The sequence below is a fragment of the Choloepus didactylus genome, chromosome 21 (genome assembly GCF_015220235.1).
Source record: "Choloepus didactylus isolate mChoDid1 chromosome 21, mChoDid1.pri, whole genome shotgun sequence".
NCBI classification, from domain to species: domain Eukaryota; kingdom Metazoa; phylum Chordata; class Mammalia; order Pilosa; family Megalonychidae; genus Choloepus; species Choloepus didactylus.
In genome coordinates, this window is record NC_051327.1 from 20,690,627 (window position 1) to 20,711,411 (window position 20,785).

The 20,785-nt window shown below is 49.8% G+C and overlaps 1 protein-coding gene across 2 annotated transcripts; it reads left to right on the top strand.

Moving 5' to 3' along the window:
• The first annotated feature begins 742 nt into the window (after positions 1-742).
• Positions 743-20,314, top strand: TMEM130 (transmembrane protein 130). Of its 2 annotated transcripts, none has more exons than XM_037814872.1 (8): positions 743-955; positions 5,907-6,212; positions 7,210-7,369; positions 14,523-14,689; positions 15,262-15,346; positions 16,202-16,404; positions 18,507-18,619; positions 19,019-20,314. In XM_037814872.1, exons 1-8 carry the CDS (start codon positions 871-873, stop codon positions 19,205-19,207), a joined length of 1,308 nt encoding a protein of 435 aa, XP_037670800.1. In that variant the 5' UTR covers positions 743-870; the 3' UTR covers positions 19,208-20,314. The 2 variants fall into 2 exon arrangements, with proteins under 2 accessions (XP_037670800.1, XP_037670801.1); XM_037814873.1 differs by having other exon boundaries at positions 745-955; positions 19,055-20,314.
• Positions 20,315-20,785: the final 471 nt, after the last annotated feature.

The following is a 20,785-nucleotide window of genomic DNA, read 5'->3' on the forward strand; positions in this document are numbered from 1 at the left end:
GCTAGGCCTCGAGGGAACCCAGCGTTCCAGAGACAGGAGGTACGCTTTGTGGCCATCAGTGGCCCTGGGCAGAAGGAGCCATCCAACCACCTCACTGCCAAGACAGATAAACCGGTGCTGGATGGGGTCACTTGCCCGGGTCACACTGTGCAGGGCCGGGACCAGGACCCAAGCCTCCAGCTCTCAGTCTTTAAGGGCGGCCAGGCCCCCCCACCAGCTTCTAGAAGGAGAGGCCTGCTCTGCTCCAGAATGGCAGCTGCAAGCACCTGCCCATCGCGATTGTGTGGCCCTCGCAAGGCCCTCAGTGACAGTGAAGAAGCCGTGGGCCCAGGTAGGAGCACGAACCCCATTTCCCAGAAGGGAAATCAGGCGCAGAAAAAGGGTAAAACGGGGAGCGACGTTCGGCTCAGGTCCGAGTGCGCAAGCCCCTCCCTCGGTTGGGCCAGCCCCTTGCCCAGCGCCGGGCACACCGCAGGCGCCCAAGGTCTCTCCCCGCCACAAGCGTCACGAAGGGACAGGGCGCAGGACAGCGGCCCCCAGGAGCCGGCAGCACCGTGCCCTCGTCTGGGGACGCTGAGTCACAGGCGGCGGGCGCGGGCTCGCGGAGGGGTGGGGGCTCGGGCAGGAGAGGGGACGCCGGCGCCGGGAGGGGCGTGGGCCCGGGAAGGGGGCGACGCGGACGCAGGACGGGCGCGCGGTGCAGCTCACGTGGGCAGGGGTCGGCGCGGGGCTGTGGGCGGCGGCGGCGCCGCGCAGCAGCACCGAGTCCCGAGGCGAGAGCGAGCGAGTGCGCACTGCCGGCACCTCCCGGCTCAGCCCCGCGCCGCGCGCCCCGAGGCGCGATAGCCCGCGCCGCCTTAGCTCGGCGCTATGGCCCCGACCGTGACGCTGCGCCTTGGCCGCCTCCTCTGGCTCGCCGGCCTGCTGCCCTTGGCCCCGGCCCCAGCGGCCGCAGGTAAGGCGCGGGGCCCGTCGGGCCGCAGCCAGCCCGGGGCCGTGGGTTCAGGCGGGCGGGCTGGCCTGGGCGCCCGGGCGGCGGAGGGGCCTCCGTGCGCCCTGCGCGCACCACCTTCCTCCCTGGAGGCCACTGCGGCGCGCGGTGGAGGGGAGGATGGCGAAGCTCTTTCCCGTCACTCCTCTCCCCTCTTCCTTCACCTTCTCCCCAGAAGTCGCTCCCGCCCCCCACCCCCCACCCCCCAGGTCGGCCCTGTCCTGGGAACCGCGGGCTAGCCGGCTTATCCGTCCACGTCCCCTGGGGGTGTTGGAGGGAGATTCTGGGAATGTGGCAGGGGCAGTCATCACGCCACAGCCCCCCGGGAGCGGGACAGGTAGCCCACGTGGCAGCGATTTTACGATTTTGCCTTAAAACGTCGCCTCATGTGGAGAGTTCCAACCTGTTTTCGTTGGCTTCAGGAGGATGTGATCATAGGCCAGCCGGCCATTTTCTCTTTGGAGTGGTTTCCAAAATGGACCTTGAGCTGCCAGGTTTTGTTGGGGCCCCCCACCCCCCACCTCCCCACCGCCGTAAGACAGCACCTCCCTTTCTGCCACATTTTGAGAATAAAGGGGACACACACTGGAGAGTTGTCAAGGGACAGGTGTCGACAGCAGTCTGGGGTTAAATATCCAGCATTTCCCACCACCTTCCCTCCCCCATAAAGAGGGGCAGAGGGGAAGAGAACAGGGTGCTGCTCTGTGAAGGAAAGCTACAGTCCCTAGAAGAGGATCTTGTCCCCCCCCTGGAAATTCGTGCAGAAATTGGGTATTTTGTCCATTAGGTTTTCCTGTATCCAGAAATCATCAATGTATCCTAAATTAAAAAAAAAAAAAAAAAAAAAAAAAAAAAAGCAAGTTAATTCTTTGGAAGTCATATATAGTTCCCAAGGTGGCCCATGAAGGTCTTTTGCACCCATAAAATTCCAGTCTCTGGGAATGGGGTTGAGGGAGAAAAGGCTCCAAAGCCCTCTGGTTGGGCCTTTCTGAGGTTGGGTTAACCAGCATGGGATGCTTTCTACACCACGGGTTTTGTAACTCAAGTCCATGTACTGGACCAAGAATTCCAGGTTGCGTGATCCAGGCTTCTGAGGAAGTGTTTTGAGAAGTGTTTTTGGGCTGTCAGCATGTGCAGTGTGAGAGGGGCTGATGAAGTCACTTTCCAGAATGTTCTGGGCCTCACATGCTGTGTTGTCAGGGAAAGTGTCTGTACTCCAAATGGAAGCCCTGGGGGCCTGCTAGGTGGGTCAGGCTGTGTGAGCAGCTGCCCCTTTGAGTTGACCCTTCAGCTCTGGTCCCCTGGGGCCCCTGTAGAGCCCTCTTTCTGGCCGTATGGACGCACCCCAAAGCCCCTGTCTTGACCGTCCCTGAGGCCAGGGCTCTTCCAGGCCTCTCCCCTGGGCCTGGGTCTGACTCCCTCCGCCCCACTTGGAAAAGCCCTCACTGCCTATTTCAGCCACAATGCCCCCGACACTCCCGAGAGCCCCGAAGAGTGAGGTAGCCTCACTCAGGGTCTATGCAAACACCTGATTTTGAGAAATCAGCTTAAGAGGGAGTGACCCGGGGGCCTCCTTGTGACTGGGCACACGGGGGACGCGGGTGGGGGGTGGGGGGGCCTGTGAGCCGGGCCGGGGCCTGCCACAACGACTGCAGCAGTCACTGCCCCTCCCCACCCCCCAGCCCCCCAGATGGAGCTGCTGCCGTCCTGATTCCATTCCCCTGGCAACCGATCTGCGTCCTGCTGACACACGTCTCTCTTGCTGCAGATGCCGGGTGGCCATTAGCATGCAGCTGAATGTCCCCACCACCTGCCAGCCTCGCTCCAGCCCACGCTCCGCTCCTCGCTGGGGAGTTGGGGTGGAGCCGGCCTCCTGAAGGAGGAGACATGTCAGCCAAGCATCTTGGCTCAGGCGGTGGCCTTAACACGGCAGATCCTGTTTTCAATGCCAGCCTTTCCCCAGAAGTGACCAGCCCTTAGCATCTCGACTCAAATGACATTATAAGTCAAGAAATGGCCATGAAGGAAAGGGACTCCAACCGGAATGGGTGGCAGGAGTGATATTTGTAAGGCTGGAGCCAAAGGCCCTGGTAGAGTGGGCAGCATTGCTGCAAGTCCAGGGGGCACAGTTGGGGACAAACCACCTCACCTCCCAGGTTTATGGAGGGGCGTGGCCTGCACCTGTGGACCTCCCAGCACAGCACCTGTGGGCACGTGGGAGGAACTCCTTCAGCGCTAGCTGTCAGCACCCCTTGGCCACACTCCCCCTCCAGGTGCCATTCAGCATTGGACACCTATGTCCCAAGCACTGTGTGGGCACCAGGGAGGTGGCATGATCCCTGCCCCCAAGGAGTGCACTGGGGAAGATGGAGATACAATGGGATGCTCAGGCTGTTGGGAGAGCCCTGGGGGAGTGGGAGTGCATGGAAGGCCTCAGAAGAGGTTTTATCCATGAACAAATAGATAGAGAAGGGCCTCAGGCTCCCTAGCAGTGGGAACAGAATGTGCGAAGGCCCTGGGGCTGGAAAGGACAGAGCATGTGGGGGAGCTGCAAGCCTTAAAGTCGCCAGCTCCAGCTTAGATGTGCTAAGGCATGAGTCTGGACACTACTCAGAGGGTGGCCCAGGCTCAGATTTGCCCCACAGGATGCTCTTTGTTGGGGATGACTGCTAGCGGGCTGGGATTGGAGCAGCCCGGGGCAAGGATATCCAGGGCCGGATGGAGGCTGGCCGGAAGCTGTGATAGTGGTGTTGGAAAGGAGGAAGCATCCTCAGATGGGAGCTGCTAGAATAGCAAGGGCTTGGGGAGTGAGACTTTTTTTTTTTTTATCGTTTTATCATGGTGATCCATACCATAAAATTTGCCATTTTTCCACATTTAATTGTGCAATTCAGTGGCATTAATTACATTCACAGCGTTGTGCAAAACTTTTTCATCCCCACAAACAGAAACTCTGCACCTGTTAAGCCTTAACTTCCCGTACCCCCTTCCTCCAGCCCCCGGGAACATCTAATGTACTTTTGGTCTCTATGGATTTGCCCAATCCAGACATTTCATATAATTGGAATCATACAACGTTTGTCCTCTTGTGTCACATTGATCAGAACTTAATTTCTTTTTATGGCTGAATAATGTTCTATTGTGTGTAGAGACCACATTTGGTTTTTCAGTTCAACTGTCGATGGACACTTGGGCTGCTTCCACCTTTTGGCAATTGTGAATAATGGTGCTGTGAACATCGGTGTGCAAATATCTCTTCGAATCCCTGCTTTCAGTTCTTTTGGGCATATAGCTAGAAATGGGATTGCCAGGTAGGATGGTAATTCTAGGCTTGACTTTTTGAGTAACCACCAAGCTTTTTTCCACCACGGCTACACCATCTTCCCTTCTTACCCACAGTGCATGAGAGTTCCTATTTCTCCACATCCTTGCCAGTGCTTGCTATTTTCCTATGTTTTGATTATAGCCATCCCAGTGGGTGTCTGGGGACGGGTTTGGGGGACATCTGAATCCTCTAACCTTGACAGAAAATGAGGGGTGAGGGGAACCGTGGATTTGGAGAGGGAAGAGATCCAGAGGGACTGGAGCACTGCCAGCAGGACTTTTGGTGATGAAGGAAATGCTGTTTCTGTGCAGAACTTGGTATTAGGGAGACCACAGATATGCCTTCAGGATGTTGTCCTGTGAAAATAAAATAATTCAAAACTGTGTACCGAGTGTGATTATAACTCAATAAAAAACTTCTCTGCGTGCAAAAAAGAAACGAGGACACAGTGATGTGATAGCAGCCATTGTCATTGGGAGGTAGGATAATAGGGCATTTCTAATATTTTTTTTTATGAGTGAGCACTCCCTTTTTGATGGAAACAAACTTTATTTTAAAAATCTTACCTTGTTCATATGACAGAATATTAGGCAGCTGTCTCAAATAGTTGAAGAGTAAAGACAATAGGAAAATGCCCATGATACAGAAGTGAATAAAACTGACAAAAGGATATATAATCTTATGTAGAGTAAAGTATAATTTTAAACAGTGTATGGTAGGAAATGCCCCAATATGGTTAGAGTGGTTATTATTTATTCTTTTTTGTTTTTATTTTTAATAAAATATTTTAATTTTTCTTTTATACTCTTCTCTATGTTCAGATTTTCTACAGTTAGTCTTACCGTCAGTGTGGTGGAGGGGACATTATTTGAAAGTCCTAACCTGGCCCTGGGCCATCCCATAAAGAATCCATTAGCCACACGTGCCCCTGAGTGCTTAAAATGTGCCTGGGGCAACTGAGAAACTGGATTTTAAATTTTGTTTCATGTGAAACTTAAATAACAGGATGTGGCCAGCAGCTGCCACTTTGGGGGTTGCAGATGCAGAACTTCTCACTTTATGGATTTTGAAACAGACCCGAGGGAGAAGAGGAAAGGTTTTGGGTTACAGACATGGTCAGAATGGACCTCTTTCCTGTGCCTTGTTAAGGTATTGGGGCTGTAAAGGGGTCCATCCTCGTTTAGCTGTGCGTTTCTTATGTGCATTTTGCTGGACATGTAACGCCTAAGCCAAGAGAGTAACGGAAAATTCTCGGCAGTAGTTGTCCAGCAGGGACGGCTGTAGTAGCCCTCCGGTGACGTGCACTTGCAGTCTTTGCTGAGCTGATAGGAGACTGGCCCATGCCCTACACGTGCTCTGCAAGTCCCTGCTAGGGATATAAATGGGGGGCATGGTAAAGAGCATGTGATTTGGAGTCAGTTGAGCTGGGGGTTGAATCTCAGCTTGACAGCGAGCTAGCTGTGTGTGTGACTCTGGGCAAGTCCGTTCCTTAAGCTGTGCCTGTGACACAGAATGACAGAAGCCAACCCAGAGGGTGGCCGTGGGCTCCTTGCCACTCTTGAAACACAGTCTTTGTCTCTGGGCTCCCAGGCCTGTACGAGCTCCGCCTCGTCACGGATGGCCCTGCCACCACAGGTGCAGAAGTGACCATCTCGGCCGGCCTCGTGGCCAAGGACAATGGCAGCCTGCCCCTGCCCGCTGATGCCCACTTCTACCGCTTCCACTGGCTCCACTCCCCGCTAGTTCTCACTGGGAAAAAGGAGAAGCCGTCGAGCTCCACCATCCACGTGGTCGGGAATGTGCCAGGGGACTTCCCAGTCTCCGTCTGGGTCACGGCCGCCAACTGCTGGATGTGCCAGCCGGTGGCCAGGAACTTTGTCGTCCTTCCCATCACAGGTGAGCCCCTTTCCTGTTCGCAGATTTCTCTCCAAACTCTCAGCCCATAAAAAACCTGCAGCCTCACGGGCCATTACATGCACATTTGACCCATGTTTCCTTCTCTGTTATCAGAGTTAACGAAGGATCAAAAATTACAGTCATACCCACTGCTGGCGGAAATGGACCCTTAGAGCACATGTTGCTACTGAGGGTATAAATTAGCACTTCCCTTTGGAGACCCATTGGTCAATAGGTATCAGCGGTTATATATTTTTTCTGTCTTTGGCCCATTCATTCATTCATTCATTCATTCTCATTCCAAGAAGTCTCTGCCCTCAAATAAAGAATTTATTTTCAGGGAAAAAACCCCATTTGGGTAATGCTTTCCTCACAAAGATGTCCATCACGCCAGTGTTTATAATAGCAAAAGAAAATATGAATAAGCTCAGTATCCAACCATAAGGGGACTGGATAAGTATGTAGAAATAATTTCTGCAACTATTCATAATGATACTTACAAAGAGTTGGTAAAGCCATGGGGAAATATTCATGCTTGTAAAATTGAAAAAAAAAAAGCAAAGCACAAAATTGTGCAACCAATTTGATGTTTCATGTATGTATTAAACACATGCGCACGATACTTTGCAATACTTCACAGTATCAGCAGTGGTTGTGCTTGAGTGACAGGTGATTTCTTTTCCTTTTTATCCTACTTTTCAGTATTTTCCAAATTAGCTTTGTCAAACATGCCTTACTTTCCACTTTTTTGGTCCTGGGCATCATTTGTCCCAGAAAGTTCTGGATCTTGGTGATAGAGGTGCAGGAGTGAAGTTCTGCATGTAACGCACTTGATGCATCTCCACCCTTGTCCAGGAAGGTGGGGTGAGGACTATATTTGGTGTGTGGGGGCCTCCCTCCCCGAGAATCCGGAAGGCTGAGGTGGGGGAGAGACTGCTCTGTCAGGAGGAGGCCCTCTTGGTGTATCCCAGGTCTCACCCTCCGTTCTCTCTGCCAGAGTTCCTTGTGGGCAACCTTGTCGTCACCCAGAACAGCTCCTTGCCCTGGCCCAGCTCCTATCTCACCAAGACGACTCTTAAAATCTCCTTCCTCCTCCATGACCCAAGCAACTTCTTCAAGTCCTCCTCATTCCTCTACAGCTGGGACTTCGGAGATGGGTATGTCAGAATCCCCTTGATGCTCCCAAGCTTTGGCCCCTGGCTGGTGGCCTCTGGGCCCCCCAGCTGTGCCCTGGCCTGGCCGTCCTTGGCATTTTGCAGAGTGCCCTGTTGTTGTCCGTCTTCACTCACTTGCCCCAAATACTCCTTGAGCACTTGCTTGGTGCCAAGCCCAGGATGCTTGGGGACCATGGTGAATGACCCACGGCCCTGCCCTCGAGGTGCCTGCAACCTGGCAGAGGAGATCACTGGTGCCCAAAGCAGCCCTTTAAGGAGGGTCAAGGTAGGTGTGATGTTTCTCCATTTTCCTGGGCACCCAGGAAGCCAGTGGCAGGTATGGGTTAGAACCCAGAGGTTCTCCTCTCAACGGGCCAGGCTGCAGGAGGCAGGTCGAGAAGTAGGGGTTTGGCCCTATACCCAGGCAGCCCGCAGACAGAGTCCTCCCACCCCCGAGCTTGTGTGAGGCAGTGCTGTCACAGTGAAGCTCAGCAGAGACCCCTCACTCCGCACCTCGGGTCCCCCCACCCAGGGTGCTGGCTGACACTCCCACATGCTGAGCCTGTGACTCCCCTCACTGGGGAGCAGTGGTGCATGTGACGGGGTACAGACAAGCTTGGAGTATGGATCTGCAGGGGCCAGGGTTCTGGTGTGCTCTGCAAGGCTGAGAAATGCCCAGTCCTGAGGAATGCCAAGATCTGGAAAGCAGAAAATTATGGACCCGAGCTGGAAGGAATCCAGAGAGGCTGGCCGTGCCAGTGCCCTTTCTTAAAGGAGAGATGCTTGTCTCTGCTCTTTTCAGAAACCGTCTTCCCCTAGCAGCAGAGAGCATTTACTCTCCCTGGGTTTTGCATGCATGATCTCACGTGATGCTCATAATCACCCAGATTAGTTATTGCTATTAACACCCAGACTATAGGTAAGGAAACGGAGACAGGTAAGGAAATGCAGGTGAGTGACTTAGCTATTGTTATCCCCTTGTTGAAAAATGGGAATGATCCTATCTGATTCAAGGGGTAAGGGTGGAATTGGGTCTGCCAGCTCTAAAGCGTGTATCCAACCACAAATGGATGCCAGGAAATCCTTTGGTAGTCTCTTCCCATGTCATAGTCCAGGATCAGCAAATATTTTCTGTAAAGACCCCTCTTAAGCTCTGAGGGTCCATTGGTCTCCATGTCAACTACTCTACTCTCCATTGTAATGTGAAAGTTGCCATGGACTCTCTGTCAAGAAATGAGCATGGCTGGGTTTCAATAAAACTTTATTTATAAGACCATGCGGTGGGCCGGGTTTGGCCCATGGTTGGCTGGCTGTGTTCCAACCCTGGGTTGGACAAATTCTCCCATATTTGTTACCACGTAGGTGCCTCTGCTTTTGATTTAAACCTACTTCTTTTGTTCCTTATTAAAACACCTCAGTGGTTCAACTTGTTACCTTCATAATGGTACAATTTGACCTGAATTGAAAATTAAATTTTATTTTTTTCTCCCCTGGGCTGCCCTTTCGTGTCTGTTTGTCTCTTCATATAAATGAGGGGAAAGCCCAGCATGCTTCTCAAACTTCTTAGTTTACATGATAGGTTTTTTAAACCTAGACAAAACACTAAAGCTGGTTAGCAAAAACAGTCACTGGCTGCTTTAGACTGGGATCTGTGTCTTGCTTTAAAAGCATCCATGGAAAAGGGCAAAAAAATATATACATCATGCAAATGTATGCAAATGTGTTTGCTTATTAGTGTAAAATATAAAGAAAATTAAAATAAAGCAACAGTAACACTATTTACACCAGCAAAGTAGAATTTGAGATGAAAAGCATTTAAAAACCAAACAGTGTTCCTTTAGATGTAAAAGGTAAATTTACAGGGGTGATAGTACAGACCGAAAAACCTTTCTAAATGGAATATCAGAGCATCAAAAAATATAAAGAAGGTCCTGTTAGGTTTACATTCTAGAACCTAGAAGTAAAAAAGCGCCATATTCTAATCACATTGCAGACTGAAAATTCATTAAAAGTTTGGTCAAAAACCTAACCAATTAGGTATTTTAAAATAGGATCGTAAAATAGTTTTGGGTCAAAAGGCAACTTAAAACTGTGATTACGTAATATTGAGAAAATGATGACGGAACTATTGTGCATTGACATTTATAGAACAATCCTAAAGTCATATCCCGAGTTAAAATCATAGTTTTAAGTGTTTTAATTATTAAATAAGAAAGAATGAAAAGAAAACAAATAAAATACTCAACTCAAGAAGTTAAAAGAAAAAAAAATACACATCAGTAAAAGAACAAGGAAGGAATTAATACATTCAAAAATGAATTAGAAAGTAGGAAAACAGGATTGATAAATTACAAATCTGGCTTTTTTGCAGGGAAAATGAAGTGGGAGAACCTCAAGCTGGTATTAATTTTTTCAAATGAGAAAAAAACATATTTACAAACACATTAAAAAATTCTATCAGTTTATATCTCAAATAAAGCTGTTAGAAATGTTTAAAAATTCTATAAAGAATGAGAAAGTGGTATAACTACAGGTACAGAGCTAAGATTTTTTAAATGATAAGATAATATTTTGTACAGTTCAAAACTCCATGCTGATATATTTGAGGATGTCAATGAATTGAAACATTTTCTAAGAAAATATAAATTACTAAAATTAACTTGAGAAGTAGAAAATGTTGCAAATGATTATCTCTAAAAAGGGGTCCCCCCCCAAAAAAAAAAGGCCAGAACCAGATGGTTTTACTGACGAGTTATTTCATATTTTCAAAGATCCCAGTAAACTCTCGTGTTATTGTATAAAGTCCTCCAGAGCACAGTTCAAGATGGAAAGATTCTCATTTCATTCTAAAAATAAGCATAACCAGCTCAAAAAAAGAAAACTATGTGCCATTTTAAGCCTCAGATGCAATGATTTTGGATGAAATAGCCAATTCATTATTATTAAAATAATAAGACATCATGTCCACTGAGAATTTTATGCATGTTTAAAATTGTCACCAAAATACTTTTGTATTCAGAGGGAGAGAGAAGAGCCAAGGGCTCTTAAGGGGCCTGGTCTAGGAGCAAGATATCCTTCTGAGTGGTATGTTTTATATTGAAAACAGATGCACATTTTGCTCGCTATTCCATAAAGTATTTGTATTTTTTTTTAAAGTTATTGTAGTAACATGAAACCTAGCATTTTGCATTTTAACCACTTTCAAGTGTACACTTCAGTGGTGCTATTATACTCAGAAAGTTGTGCTCCGTTACCACCATCCGTGACCAAAACTTTTCCATCACCCCAAACAGAAAGTGTCCCTACTAAGCAATAATTCCCTGTTCTGTGTTTCTTTCCATCCAAAAGTAACGTTGATTACTGGAAGATGCACTAGATTTGCCTCATGGCCTTTGCACGACCAAATTTGAGAAGCACGGAAGTCAGGATTATCTTAGATTGCTAAAACGATTCACTATTAGGAACTCGATTATTTTAATTCATCACCTTAATAAGTTAAAGGGGAAAGATCGTACAGTCCTCTCTTTCGATGCCAGAGAGGTGTCAGAATGAGCAGAAATGGACATTTAATGTTATCTCAGTAAACAAGGAAAATAAGTGTCTGAAACCAACGACCATCATTACAGCTAGTAATGAAATTTAGGATATTGAATTCTTAGCCCTTCATGAGTAGAGGATTCTGTGGTCAGACGCTTTTTGGGAATCATTCCATTGAAATACTGTGACAAACCCTGCCCAAGACGCAGAAACAACACTAGGTTTCCTCATCTCGTTGGTGTCAGTCAGCATCGTTCTGAAAGTTCTAACTTATTCAATAAGTGAAGAAAATACATGAGGCATAAATGTTAGAAAACAGACAATTATCATTTACAGAAAAGATGATCTACCTGAACTATACTGCCACGCTGTCTAATAGAACTTTTGGAAATGTTCTCATGTTGCTACTGGCTCTTGAATTGTAGCTAGTGTGATTGAGAAATTAAATGTATAATTTTATTTAATTTTAAATAATTTAAAGTTAAACCACCACATGTGGCTAGTCAGTATGTATTGGATAGCACAGTTCTAGAGAACTGACAGAAAAAAAAAAATGGTATGCATTTAATAAGGTGACCCATTTTATTGGCTCATGGTGTCAGAGGCTGGAGGGCTTGCTTCCTTCCGGGGTTGGTTTCTTCTCACCGGCTGGCCATCCTTGGGGTTCCTCGTCTTCCCGTCACATGGGAACGCACATGGTGTCACCTTCTCCTTTGTCTTCTGGGTTCCATGGGCTTCCAGCTGCTGGCTGCTCCCAATGGCTTCTGTTTCTCTATCCAATTCCCTTTGTTTATAAGGACTTTAGCCGTATTGGATTAAGTGCCCACTCTTTCAGTTTGGGAGCACCCTAACTGATGACATCTTCAAAGGTCCTGCTTACAAATGGGCTCCCACCCGCAGGAATGGGTTAAGATTTAAGGGCATGTTTTTCTGGGGTATCTAACCCCAAGGCACCACACCCATTAAGGTATTAATAGCTTTCCTCTGTACCAGTCATAATCAATTAGAAAACAAAGTGGGGAAACCCGGTTAATGAGAGAAAAAATAGAATATAAATTAAACATAGGAACATTTCGCCTGAAAATGGACAAGATCCTGTGTGAAGAAAGCTACAGAGCCCCGGAGGGGTAGCCAAGTTTCTAGTAAATGGATATACACACAGCAGCTAGGATGGTGAGTCTTAATATTGTAATCCATTTTCCCCAAGTTATTCTGTAAATTTAATGCAAATCCAGTAAAAGTTCAAATAGCAATAATTTTTGGACTATGACATAGATGCTAAAGTTACATATGTGTCTTGCTTTTAGAACATGAGGAAACTGTCTCCAAGCAGTGAACAAGCTCCGTACTTATTACATACTTACTTCCTTGCAAGTTGAGGACTTTATTCACTATTTCTATTACAATGGAACACTTTTCTTGACTAGCCAGTGAAATAAAATAAGAAAAAGAAATGGAACATGAATATTGGAAAGGAGACAAAAGTCATCAGACACTGATGTCAGTCCTGTTTACCTGGAAGCACGAGATGCAAATAAAATATCTTAAAATAGCTTAAAACTAAATAGAGATTTTAGTAATGTGGCTTGTTACAAAACAAAGATTATTGTAGCTTTTCCATATAATGGTAATTGTTGGGGATCGAATCATGTCTCCCACAAAAGATACGTTCGGGTCCCACCCCCCAGTCCGCTGGGTGTGAGCCCATTTGCAAATAGGACCTTTGAAGATGTTAGTTAAGATGTTTCCAAACTGAATGGGGTTGGGCCTTTATCCACTAGGGCTGAAGTGTTTATAGCAAAGGAAATTGGACACAGAAGGAGAAGCCAAAGCCAACAGGAGCATCCAGAAGCTGGAAGCCCACGGAACCCTAGAGAGAAAGGAGAAGATGCCGCCACGTGTGTTTCCATGTGACAGAAAAGCCAAGAGCCAAGGACTGCTGGCAGCCAGCCCCAGGATGCCACAGTCTGCGGGGAGAAAGCCTTGCCTGGCTGATGCCTCCATTTCAAACTTCTCCTAGCCTCAAAATTGTGAGCCAATAAATGCCTCTTGTTTCAGCCAACCCATTGTATGGTATTTGTTTTAGCAGCCAGGAAACTAAGCAATAGAAAAAGTTATTTATAATAGTTATAAAACATATAAAAACTGTAGGATCTATGTGAATAGAACCGAAAATTGTTCTGAGAACCTTAAAAAGAATTTTAAAAGTGAGGAGAGAATTTCTCAATATTGTAAGAAGAAAAAAATGTCAGAAAAGCAGAATGATGATGCATGGGGATAGGGAGAGGAAGTGGTAATGCACACATACATGAATACAGAAAATTTGGAGCAAAAATAGGCAGCTCAAATGGAACAGAATAGAAAACGCAGAAACAAACCTAAATGTATACACAGCCTGTCAGTAAAGATGGATTATTTAATAAGAGATGTCAGGACAGTTGGTTAACTCTGAGGGAAAAACAGTCTGCTCACTAACAAAATCAATTCCAGACCAATTAAAACCTTAAACGTAAAGAACCAGAAGTAGATTGAAATGTAGCTGATCCCCTCCAGTTGGATAATTTGACACTGGGGAAAGCATTTCTAAGAATAAAAATAAAGACAGAATCAATAAAGAAAAGAATGCTAGATTTGGCATCATCCAATTTAAAATTTGAGTGGGAAAGAAGTAAATAAAATCAAAAGACAAAGGTTAAACTGGGAGAAAATATTTGGATGATGTATAATAGGTAAAGGTTTAATAAATGTCTTATGTAAAGAGCACTGATAAATCAATGCAAAGATTTTTATTATTAGACTTCCTTTTGAAGTGATTCAGGTAATTGCGAGGAAAGAGCATGATATTATATACTAGGTTATGGCATAGCCTGTGATGTAGCTGTGGTTCTGCCTGTATATAGAGGAGATCCATGCTTCTAGAACCTTCCCCAGATTTTCCTGAGTTGCCGTGGTTCAGGTCAGGAGCTGGTGGTCTGTCTGTAACACAGCACCTCTCTCAAATTTTTGACTGGAGGTGGGAGATGGGGGAAGAACATGTCCCTGGCAGGTGAACAGGTGAAAGGCACCTGCCCTTGGGAGTTCTCCCACCTGTAACCTATAACCACAAAGACAAACAGCAGCCACTTTAGCTAAGCACAGTGTCGGCTTCTGGCAAGGTCTCCAGGTGTGATCACAGGGCTGGAGCTCGCCACGGCTTGCAGGAGATGGCACTGCAGGTGGAGACATTAGGTGATTGGCATGGCAGACCTGCAGGGTGATTGACAGGCTGCGGGGCTGAGACCTCACCAGCTGTGCCTGTGCAGCCAGGCTGCCTCTTGGAGGACACAGCTCAGGACATCCACGTCACAGCTGCATGCCGAGAGGAGAGGAAGGGGCCTGGGACTCGGCCTTGCAGTCCCAGGCCTGATCTTCCTGGCCTCAGTTTCCCCATCTGTGAAATGGCAGGGCTGGGCCAGCTCTCCTGGAGCTCTGGCTGGCCGAGAAGCGGCTCTGTGTTGACGGTGGAGAAAGAGAGCACAGGTCAGCTCAGGCCACCTGTGACTCTAGCAAGTCGTTGGTGGAGTCACTTCCGAGAACCAGGACAGGCAATCCACCCGCTTTCCTTCCTGCCACCCTCCAGGACCCAGATGATGACCGAGGACGCCATGGTCTACTATAATTATTCCATCATTGGAACCTTCACCGTCAAACTCAAAGTGGTGGCGGAGTGGGCGCAGGCAGAGGGGGACACCGGCAAGGGCATCATGCAGAAGACGGGCGACTTCTCGGCCTCACTGAAGCTGCAGGGTGGGTCTGGGGTGGGCTGGGGGCTGCGGGGTGGGCCCCAAGGGGAGCCCCAGACCCTGCCGCTCCCAGGGTTGGGTCGTGTTGGGGATGCACGTGCGCTCCTCGGGGTGTCTCTCTCACATCCCCACTTTATAGAGGCCCCCAAAGGCCACCGAGGAGCGGAGCTGGAATTGGACCCCCGGCCTGTCTGCTCCCAGAGCCCAGCTCAGGTTCCCCAGCACCAAGGGGACTCCCGAAGCAGAGCGGGGGGACACTTAGGCAGCTACCGCTGATTTCTCGGTTGTGCTGGGGCCATGGTGACGGAGGCAGAGCGCAGGGCAGTCGCTGGACCCCAGGCTGGCCCCAGGACCCAGTGACCGGGGTCCTGCTGCCTTGTCCAGCTTCCTCGCTCCGAGCAGACGCCTGTGCGACCAGCACACGTTCTATGCAGACCTGCGCCCCTCCCTCCCTTAAGGGGAAGGCGCCCTTGGGACAGGGGAGGGGACAGAGGGGGGCCCTACAGCCCCAGCTCCTGGGAGCCTTGAGACAGCTGTCCTCAACCGCCGTGTCTAACAGCCCTTTCTGCCTTTCAGAAACGCTTCGAGGCATCCAGGTTTTGGGACCCACCCTCATTCAGACCTTTCAGAAGATGACAGTGACCTTGAACTTCCTGGGGAGGTGAGCAGGGCCCCGAGTGCACTGGGGGTGCCCTGTGGGCCTTGCCCATGCACTCCAGGAGATGCACCCTGCAGAGTTTGCTGCATCCTCTGGTCCCCCACCCCCACCCCGACATGTGGCGGTTGCTGGGCAGAGCTTCCTTCTCAGGGGCCAGGCGAGGGAGGCTTGACCTTTTGGGGCTGTCTGTAGCATGGGCGTGCGAGGCGAAGGCAGGTGATGGGCCAGCCCTATGAAAAGCCCTGGTCCATGGCCTGTGTCTCCAGTCCAGCTGCCCGGCCTCTGTCTGCGCAGTTAACTCAGCCTGGACTTCTTTTCCTGTCACCCCATGGACTCAGACTCTCCTCATCCCTCAAAGCCCCTTTGAAATGCCCCTTTCCTCCCAAAAAGCCTGTTCTGCTCCAGCCTGTGCAGGAGAGCCTGTGCCAGCCAGCCAGCAGATAGACATTTATTCTAAGTCTGCTTTGGACCCATCCTAGATGCTGGAGGGACAAAGTGAACAAGATGTAGTCACTGCTTTCAAGGATTCTGTGTGCATCTGTATCTTCCAGCTTTTGAGCCTGTGACTGAGCCCTGTCAGCAACCCAGAATGCCCTTGCCCCTTTCTAACCTATCTGAAGTCTACTTATCCTTTAAGATCAAATGTCACCTCCTCCAGGAAGCTTTCCCTGACTGCCTCATTAAGAATGAGTTCGTCTGTGCCCGTCTCTGTTTGCCTGAGATCCCCTTGGGGTCCAAGGACATCTCTTATGCACCATCGTGAAGCTGGAGGTCCTGCCCACCTGGCTTTTCTTGGCCTTAGTCTGTGCTCTCACTCTTTACCAAACCGTTTCTAAAAAACTACCCATTTCCTGACAGCCCCCCGCTGACTGTGTGCTGGCTCCTCAAGCCCGAGTGCCTGCCGCTGGAGGAAGGGGAATGCCACCCGGTGTCAGTGGCCATCACGGCTTACAACTTGACCCACACCTTCAGGAATCCTGGGGATTATTGCTTCAGCATCCGAGCTGAGAACGTCATCAGCAAGACCCATCAGTACCATAGGATCCAAGTATGGCCGTCCAGTAAGTGACACTGTGCCTTCTGCTTCATTGCCACCCAGGCGGTAACCACTGGTCAGCCCTGCTCCCCCCACCATCATGCTCCAGCCATCCAACCCTACCAGCGTCGTCAACAGCCAACCCATCCAACGCTAACACCATCAAGAACCCTTCTGACTCCAGCAGTGACCAACACCACTGTTGGCCAACTGCCAATACCACCACTCAACCAGTACCACCAATAACCACCTCTACCAATTCCACCAATAACCAATTCTACCCACCCAGTACCATGAATAATCAATTCTACCAACACCAGCACCACTAACAATAACCAACACTAACTCAGCTATCACCAACTAGCTTTACCAGCACCACGGCCGCCATCACCACACACACTACTAACAATTCTTCCATCCTCACCATCCCTGCTAACTTTGTCACCATTCCCACCAAAAGCGTCTGTAGCCCCTGCCCCAGAATCAGCAGACAACTCTAATCATGACCACCATCACCACCATCAAAACCGCCATCCCCAGCCCATTCTCTTAACCTCACCATGACCACCATGGCACGTATCACCCCCCCCCCACCTTGACTCCCCTGCACCAAGTCCTCACTAAATGGGTACAGGGACGGCAGAGGTCCTGGGCTCAGAGGATTTGACCTCTGGTCCTTTCTTGACTGAGTTGTTTACTTTCCAGCTCCCAATTCTGTTAAAATTGGGCTGTTGGGAGTCTTCCAATGGGTATGAGCTGCTCAGAAAGCACAATATATATGTGTGTGTGTGTATATGTCTCATAATGCAGGATGCTCAACCATCTCCCCTTGCCCAAACCATCATTAGGCCTGGCCCCTGGCTTGTAGGCACAGGAATAGCTTATGACAACATTGGGTGCCTCCCCTTCATTTCCATGGGGGACTTGGAGCTGCAGAAAAGGGCTCTCTTTTATAGGGGAGGAAGTAGGATCCCAGAACTCTAAGGGATGGTCTTCCAGTTGTCCAGCCCAGTCTTACTCTTCATGGAACCAAAGGGGAAACTCAGGCCCAGAGGGGCAACAAGACATGGTGCCAGCCTGACCCCAAACCCAGACTCTCAGACTTCCTGTCCAGTGATCTTCTCTGGGGACAGGAGTTCTTCCCAGACCCCTGTGGATCAGGCCAAGCCCTGCTGGCTGCATCTGCCCCTGAGGTGGGCCCCTGTCCTCTCTAGTCTCCCCAGCCCCCCTCTGAAGACACCACCCTCCACTCTGGGTCCTGGCTGACCTTGTGGGCAAAGCAGACTCTGTGTCCTATGAGCATTGTCAGGGGCCTTATGCTCTGACTGTCCCAGCAACTCCTGGGCACTGAGTGCCTGGGATCCACCTGAGTTCTGTGGAGAAGACACACCGTACAGGTTAATTGTTGCCGCCAGTTGGGAAACAGAACCTCATGGCATATGGTGGTGTCTGCACCAGGAGTGGGGAGAGGAACGTGAGAGAGAGAACCTACACTCGCCATGCGAGGCACATTCACACCCTCACCCTGTCGTGTTCTTGTGGCAGCCTTGGTAGGCTGCATTAGCATCAGACCACCTGGTCCAAACCAGGATTTGAAGCCAGAACTGCCTTACTCCACACTCCAGGCTCTTCCTACTCCACTACGATGCTTCCTGGAAGCAGGGTAAGCCCCGAGCTGCTAGAGGGCCAAAAGCTGGAGTAGGAGTCACTAGGCTACTTGAGTGTCCTCACAACCTGGCTTCCCCAGGACATCATCCAAGAGAGAACAGGGAGGAAGCCACAGTATCTTTTATGGCCTAGACTCAGAACTCATATGCTGTCACTCCTTTAGAAGCAAGTCACTAAATCCAGTCCTCGCTCAAGGGGCAGGGAATGAAGCTCCACCTCTTGAAGGGAGGGGTATCAAGTAATTTGTGGACATATTTTAGACCCCACACACTTCAACTTACCTTTCATGAAATACCAAATTTGCCCTAGTTGGGGTTGCCTGGTTGGGGTGCAAGTACATAAGGAAAAATAAATTGCAGGTGGGATTTTACTATTCTATCCCTCACTGTGGTCTTCTGAGAACTGGAATTCAGCACCAATTATGCAACCCCATGACTTTGCCCTCTCTATCACTCCCAGGCCTCCAGCCAGCCATCTTTGCCTTCCCATGTGCCACTCTCATCACCGTAATGCTGGCCTTCATTATGTACATGACCCTGCGGAATGCTGCTCAGCAAAAGGACATGGTGGAGGTGGGTGCTCCGTAGAGTGGAGGCTGGACCACTGGACCCTGGACTGTGGAGAGGGTGTGGGGACCAGACCAGGAGGTCTGGGGTGGGTCTTGATGTCAGAGCACAACCCCGGAGCTGGGGATAATGTACCCAAGAGATATCCATAGACCAGGCAAAATTGTTGAGTTGATGGCTCCCTTCTAACTTATCTCCTTCTGTGCTTACCCCTGCCCTGGCCAGTGATGCCCATGAGAGGGCAGCTGCTAGAGGGGGACAAGGGAGCAGAAGTAATAAAGGCAGTGAATATTTATGTAGTGCCAGAAAGGCGTTTCTCTGCCCCCTGCCAGCTGAGCTTATAAGGCCACCTGAGGGGGCTCCTGGTGGGTGGGTGATTGACCCATGGGGTTTTGTTCACCTTAGGTGGCTGATTTTGACTTTTCCCCCATGTCTGACAAGAACTCGGAGCCACCCTCTGGAGTGAGGTGCTGCTGCCAGGTGTGCTGTGGGCCCTTCTTGCTGGAGACTCCCTCTGAGTACCTGGAAATCGTCCGCGAGAACCACGAGCTTCTCCCACCCTTCTACAAGTCTGTCAAAACTTACACTGTGTGAGCACCCTCCCTCCATCCCGTCTCAGTGGTTGCTGACCACTGCCTTAGAGCTTTGGGAATTGGTGTGCGTGCCCCTAAGCAGTGCGAGTTCACGTATGCAGGCCTGTTTGCCCCAGCCATCCATCCATCTGTACAGTACAGCCACTGCCAAAAGCTCCTCTCAGTCACCCACCATACCCCTGCCTTTGAAGAGGCCCCAAACAGAACTCAGACACTTGGAAGGGTCTGTGCTCCTAGTGGCACATCTGCTGTGCGTCTGGGATTCACACACACACACTCTTCTGGGCAGCTTTGCCTGCATCAGAGAACCAGGAGGAAGGTCACAAACTGATGAGAATACTTAACTAAAGATCATACACACACATGTTCGCACACAAACAAAAATATGTATACACATGCATCACACAGGCATCTCAGACGATTTCCTCTGTATCAGTTAAGTTGGATGCTGGGATGTACCTTGAATTAGAACGAAAATGGAATCTGACCTTCTCCACTTGGCCCCAAGAGCTCCTGAGCCTGACCCCTTCTTCTGTGTGTTGTCTTGGCAGCTACACGGTCCTGCTCCAAGAACACCCTTGCCTGCTCGCTGGGGGTTAGGTGGGGGTAGGACTAACTTCATGAGCGCGGTGTCCTTTGTAAATATCAGTTCATTTTACCGAAATCTGTAAGTTAAACTTGAATTAAGGAAAAGGGCTTGCAGCAGAAAGGGAACTTGAACCTGTGTGGATCTGAGTTCCCAGAAACGTGGATAGTGTCTGTGACCGCTCCACTGCCCCCAAGGTGGCCTTGAGAAGGAAGAAGCGGGACTGAACAGAGCCTGGGGTGGGGGCAGACACCCCACCCTTCTCCCCTCTGGCCCTTGGCCCTGGGGAAGGATGTGCCTGTGGAGGGGGTGGGTTACAGGTTCAGTGGGAAAGAAGGATTAGGCCCAGTTCCCAACATTCAGGAGCAACCCATGTGAGCCATGTGGGTGGGCCCTGTCGCTGTCATCATGTGCCCTCGGACTTGGTGGGAAACGGCATTCACACTGACGTGCAGCTCATTCTCATGAAATACTGCCATTCGTTGCTGAATAAAGCTCGTGTACTCTGAATATAGCTAAGCACATGCAGTGTGGCCAGCGTCTCTCTTTCGTGCATGCAGGTTTGGGCCTTTCTGGGACATAGCAGGACATCCCGTGGACAGGGGCTGCCGCCGGGGTCTCGGGTCTGGCTCAGGGGCTTGGACCCAGTGGTTCTCAAAATGCTGTCCAGGCTGCGTGTATCGCGGACTGCTCGGGGCCTCCAGTGTGGTCTCAGAGCGCCTCCCCTGGGGGCTTTAGGAAATGCAGACCTAGGGCCCCCACCCCAGACCTGAATCAGAACCTGGGGAACGGGAGGGGGTGGGACCACTGGGTATTCACAGGCCCTCCAGGGTTCTGGTGCACGGCTGAGCATAAACCTGTGGTTTCTGACAGAGCTTCTCAAACTGTGATGTTCAACCACATACCCTCGTTCCAGAGGCCTGGGGTGGGGCCTGGGATTCTGCATTGCCAACAAGTTCCCAGTGTCGTTGGTACAAAGACCACACTGAGTTG